The sequence below is a fragment of the Rhagoletis pomonella genome, unplaced genomic scaffold (assembly GCF_013731165.1).
Source record: "Rhagoletis pomonella isolate Grant_MI unplaced genomic scaffold, Rhpom_1.0 Rhpom_scaffold_05131, whole genome shotgun sequence".
In the NCBI taxonomy this organism is placed as follows: domain Eukaryota; kingdom Metazoa; phylum Arthropoda; class Insecta; order Diptera; family Tephritidae; genus Rhagoletis; species Rhagoletis pomonella.
The window spans coordinates 486-6,031 of record NW_023463676.1 but is presented as its reverse complement, the minus strand read 5'-3'; the positions used below and the strand labels follow the sequence as shown (position 1 = coordinate 6,031).

The following is a 5,546-nucleotide window of genomic DNA, read 5'->3' as shown; positions in this document are numbered from 1 at the left end:
TCTAAACCATAAAAGATACAATAAACGTTTATAAAATGTCAGGTGAAAGGTGTATAAGGCGAAAGCGAAGTTTAACAAGTCGAAGAGAAGAGGTGACTTTTATTTAAAAAAATTGAACTTTAGGGCTAATGTATTTGTGTACATACATATATGTTTGTATGTATGTATGTATATTCACGTTCTCATGCAGAGCCGCAGACACGTATCTTCTATGGCAAGTTCTTTCAAAGCAGCCTTAAACCCTGTAGTTCTTCCGGAATATAGTTCACTTGGGGGCTTAACAAGTACATGCTTGCAGTGCAAAGCAAAACATTTCAGCAGTGAAAAGGAAAGTCTATACCTTTTATTGTTTCATAACTTATAGTCTTAACACGTATTTGAAATTGCTACATTTAGGTAAGAAATGGCTTTGCGACATGTTGTCACGCTGGAAAAGTCAAATTTCCAGCATTACGTGTACCTGAGTTTTTAAAATCTGTGTTTGAAAACGATTTGAGCTCTTGGCGCCGACATTACTTGGAGCACATACGGCAACTAAACAGTTCGTTTGCTTTTGCATCATTCGAAGCGAAAATTGCAGGGCCAACAGGACGTGGACCATATTGCTTCCTAATACATGGATCCATATATCATAGGGTGGGTCCATTGCATGCAGATAATCCCGCCGAATCATCCTACGCTCAGCTGTATATTCTTGACACGGATCAAGCAATTGATATTAGGGCGCAACACAACTCAAGTTGCGACAAGTCTTTACTGAAAGAAATTCATGAAATGCTTTCGAACATTAACCCCTTGGCCCGTGAGTATAAGCATATGGCGCAGGTAGAACGTGAAGAAGAGCAGAGAGAAAGAGAAGAAAATCCAGGACCGCATCAGGTTAGCATGCTACTTTTTAACAGCGTTAGTGACCTGCAAGTCGAAATTTGCGAATATTTCCGCGTAACTCTGACATGCGGAACTTATCATTTGTGTCAACGCTACACAGATTATGTGATCCTTTAGTTTATCCCCTTTTGTTTCCATATGGCGAGCCTGGATATGATGAAACTCTCCTGCATGAACAAGATCAACGAACGGAGCATAGATTTAAATTAACACAACTGCAGTTTGTTTCTTATCGCATGGCGATTAGAGAAGGTTTTAGTTTGCTTCGTGTCTCAGGTAAACTTTGGCAACAGTATTTGGTTGACCAATACGTCAGAATTGAAGGAGCACGTCTGGCCTTTCTGTGCACCCATCAGAAAGAACTACGTGTTGAAACATATGCTGGTTTGCATGATTATTTAATACGTAGATCCAATATTGAAAATGTGCGTCCTGGCCGTATAGTTGTTCTGCCTTCAAGTTTTGTTGGCTCCCCTCGCAACATGAACATGAATTACCAAGATGTCATGGCTATTGTGAGAAAACATGGAAAACCGTCTCTTTTCATAACGTTCACATGTAATCCCAAATGGCCAGAAGTCGTTCAAAATATAGAAATATACCAAGGATCGGAAATGCGTCCAGAGCTGATAGCCTGTGTTTTTAAACAGAAACTCAAAGAGCTTATGAAAGATATTTCACAAAAGCATGTGTTTGGGAAAGTAAAATACTACCTATATATCATTGAATTTCAGAAGAGGGGTTTACCTCATGCCCACATATTGGTAGCCCTTCATGAGGAGGATGTTATTCGTGAGCCTTCTGAAATTGACCTGGTTGTTTGCGCTGAGATTCATAATAAGGAGACAGAGCTTGAGTTGTATGAAATTGTGTCGAAATGTATGATTCATGGCCCGTGCGGCATACTTAATCCATCATCGCCCTGCATGACTGCTGATACTGGAATTTGCTCAAAAAAGTATCCCAAATCTTTTCAAATTAATACGCTTTCAAATATAAACGGCTATCCCCAATATCGTCGCCGCAATGATGGAAATAAAATAGTTGTTCGTGTCAGTCAAAATTCAGTTGAATTAGACAACCGATGGGTAGTCCCCTACAACAAATATCTGACCAAAAAATACAATGCTCATATTAATGTAGAAATATGTTCATCTATAAAGAGCGTAAAATATCTTCACAAATATATTTACAAAGGCTATGATTGCGCAACCGTTCAAATTATCGAACAACAAATTGATCGTGCGGTTTTTTATGATGAAATATCTACATTTGTAGATGATCGATATGTTAGCGCTCCTGAAGCCTGCTGGAGGCTTTTAGAGTTTCCCATGCAAGAAAAATCCCACACGGTGAAAACACTTGCAGTTCACTTGCCAGAGGCACAAAATATTTATTTTCGTGAAAATAACGCTTTCTCGATGTCGCGATACCACCTTAACCGCATATTTCAAATTAAATACTGTGGATTCTTTTGCTAATACTTTGTTGTATTATGAAATTCCTGAATACTATACTTGGCAAGAAGCGTCTCGCTCATGGCAAAGGAGGAAATGCCAGGGCAATGCAATTGGCAGGATGTATACGGTCGATCCAAAAAATCGTCAACTTTTTGCTTTACGTTTATTGTTAACTTCGCTAAAAGGACCAAAGTCCTTTACAGATTTATTGACTGTGAACGGGGAACACCTGTCCTCTTATTAGGAATCAGCAGTAAGGAGAAAGTTGTTGGCGGACGATACGGAATGGATAGCTGTACTTGAAGAAGCCTCTGCCTTTAAAATACCTGAGCAACTTAGACGTATATTTGCAATGATTTGCGTATTTGGGGAACCAACTTCACCAATTGAGCTCTGGAGAAAATTTAAACTCCATCTTTGTGAAGACTTTCTAAGGGATAATTCGGAAGACAACAGCGAGGTTTTGGCATTGAGAAATATAAGCCATGTCTTACAATCGTATAACACATCTTTGAAAGACTTCGGTTTACCTGCAGATGATCTTGCCACTGAAAACTTAGAGATAGAGAACTTTAACATACACGATGAAGTACTATGCGGCCAAGTACTCAAGGAACAGCTTAATCCCGAGCAAAAGTATATTTTCGACCAAATAATCCTTGCAATTTCCACTAGCAATGAAGTCATAAAGGCTTTCTTTATTGATGGTCCTGGCGGCTCCGGCCAGTATAATCCACCATATTCGTAGCCTTGGGCAGAAGGTAATATCCGTAGCTTGGACAGGGATTGCTTCAATTTTACTTCCTGGTGGAAGAACGGCACATAACGTGTTCAAATTCCCAATACCCTAGACTGAATCTTCTGTTTCCCTTATTAAACCTGACAGCAATCTCGGAAAAGCAATCAAATCTTCCATGGCAATAATATGGGACGAAGCTAGCATGGTTCCTGGGACTGCTTTACTATGCTTAGATCGGTTATTGCGTGATATTCACCAAAATGAAACACCTTTCGGAGGAAAATTTGTTTTGTTAGGTGGTGACTTCAGGCAAGTTCTTCCTGTTGTGCCCAATAGCGCATGCGCCGCTATAATTGGAAATTGTTTGAAACGGTGTTCACTTTGGAAATGTTTTAAGTGTTTTAAACTCTCGACAAAGATGCGTTCTAAAGAGTCCGATTATTGCAATTTTCTTTTGCGTGTTGGAGAAGGTCGAGAACTCTCGCCAGACTCGAAAATAAAGTTACCAGAAGAGATTATTTTGCTAGATGGAAATTTAATCGATTGGGTATTTGAACCTCAATCAGGTGTAATTAATGAAAATCATTTGAAAGATCGGGCAATTTTGTGTCCAAAAAATGAGCACTGTACGATAATTAATACCGAAATGATTAATATGTTGCCCGGAGAAGAAAAGGTTTATTATAGCGTCGATACTATCGTTTCTGAAGATCCACTGGAGCAAGTCAGATTCCCTACAGAATTTTTAAATTCACTTAATTTCAGCGGGGTTGCACCTCATGAATTAAGGCTAAAAGTTGTAATGTTAATCCGTAATCTTTATACATATGAAGGGTTAGTTAATGGCACTCGCGTAATAGTTAAAGCACTACACTATAATTGTTTGGACGTCGAAATTTTAACAGGTGCGTCACAAGGGAAACGAATTTTACTTCCCCGTATAAATTTACAGCCCAGCGAATCACCACTTCCTTTTGTTTTAAAACGTCGCCAATTCCCAATTTTTGTTTCGTTCGCAATAACAATAAATAAGTCTCAAGGTCAGACTCTAGCAAAAGTTGGTGCTTTCCTGAAAGAGGATTGCTTTACGCATGGCCAGCTGTACGTGGCATCGAGTAGAGTACGATCTTGCAAAGATATCAAAGTTAAAATTAATGACCAAAAGAAATGTACTGCAAATATAGTTTTCCAAGAAGTATTACATGAATAAATTATTGTTTTTAGAAAAAACAAAAAATGTTCGATTTTCGGGGGTTATTACTAGTCTTTATTAAATGAGCAATTTTTTTATGTAATGTAAAGTTATAGCTCAGTACATTTTTTTTCACCTGAGATAGTCAAAATTGGGGAAGAAAATATCAAAAAGTTAAAAATCCAGAAATAGTCCTAATTTTATGATGGTTCCTTAATATATTTTAACTACATTGCATTTGAGTATGGAGAGGCAACTATCTGGAAGTATCTATATATATAAAAATGGTGTGAAAAATGTATAGTAATTCATCAATTGAGAACGGTTGGGCCGATTTGGCAAATTTTTTTTTTAGTTGTTCGTAATTGCCAGGAGAAGGTTTTTAAGAAAGAAAATTTTGGAAAAACCCTCCGGTGGACCGGGGACCGATCTATTCAAAAATCGTAGTGATGGTCCGATTTGCTTAAAATTTGGTACGTAGTTAGCTTTTTGCCTAGATTAGCACATGTGACGCTTTTTTCCGTGAAGTGGGCCAGGGACCGATCTATTCGAAAAAATCTTATTAATGGGCCGATTTACTTAAAATTTGGTACGTGGTTAGCTTTTTGCCTAGGTTAGCACAGAGGATGCTTTTTTTCGGGAAGTGGACCAGGGACCGATCTATTCGAAAAAACGTATTTATCGTCCGATTTGCTTAAAACTTGGTGTGTAGGTAGGTTTTTGCCCAGATTAGCATATAGGATATTTTTTTCCCCGGGAAGTGGACCAGGGACCGATCTTTTCGAAAAAATCGTAGTTATGGTCCGATTTGCTTAAAATTTGGTACGTGGTTAGCACATAGGATGCTTTTTTTCCGGGAAGTGGACGAAGGACCGATATATTCGAAAAAATCATATTTATCGTCGGATTTGCTTAAAACTTGGTGCGTAGGTGGGTTTTTGTGCAGATTAGCATATAGGATATTTTTTTCCGGGAAGTGGACCAGGGACCGATCTATACGAAAAATCGTAGTTATGGTCCGATTTGCTTAAAATTTGGAACGTAGGTAGCTTTTTGACTATGTTAGCATATTGGATCATTTTTTTCGGGAAGTGGACCAGGGACTGATCTATTCTAAAAAATCGTATTTATGGTCCGATTTGCTTAAAATTTGGTACCTAGGTAGCCCCCTCCGGGAAAGTCGGAAAATTGGAAAAATTGAAAATTGATTTTTTTCTGCATGGAATTTTGTGTGCAATTCCTTCGGAATGGCATTCGAATGGAAAAA

The 5,546-nt window shown here is 38.4% G+C and overlaps 1 protein-coding gene across 1 annotated transcript; it reads left to right on the top strand.

Annotated features, from left to right (window-relative positions):
- Positions 1-1,376: 1,376 nt before the first annotated feature.
- LOC118755017 lies at positions 1,377-3,096 on the top strand. The gene is made up of 2 exons (XM_036489875.1): positions 1,377-2,130; positions 2,867-3,096. Exons 1-2 carry the CDS (start codon positions 1,377-1,379, stop codon positions 3,094-3,096), a joined length of 984 nt encoding a protein of 327 aa, XP_036345768.1.
- Positions 3,097-5,546: the final 2,450 nt, after the last annotated feature.

Excerpts from the sequence above, each read along its gene's own strand:
- LOC118755017 (XM_036489875.1), top strand. The coding sequence starts at position 1,377 with ATGAATTACCAAGATGTCATGGCTATTGTGAGAAAACATGGAAAACCG. Across the intron at positions 2,131-2,866 it reads TATCGAACAACAAATTGATC|ACTTCGGTTTACCTGCAGAT; the intron begins GTGCGGTTTTTT and ends CATCTTTGAAAG.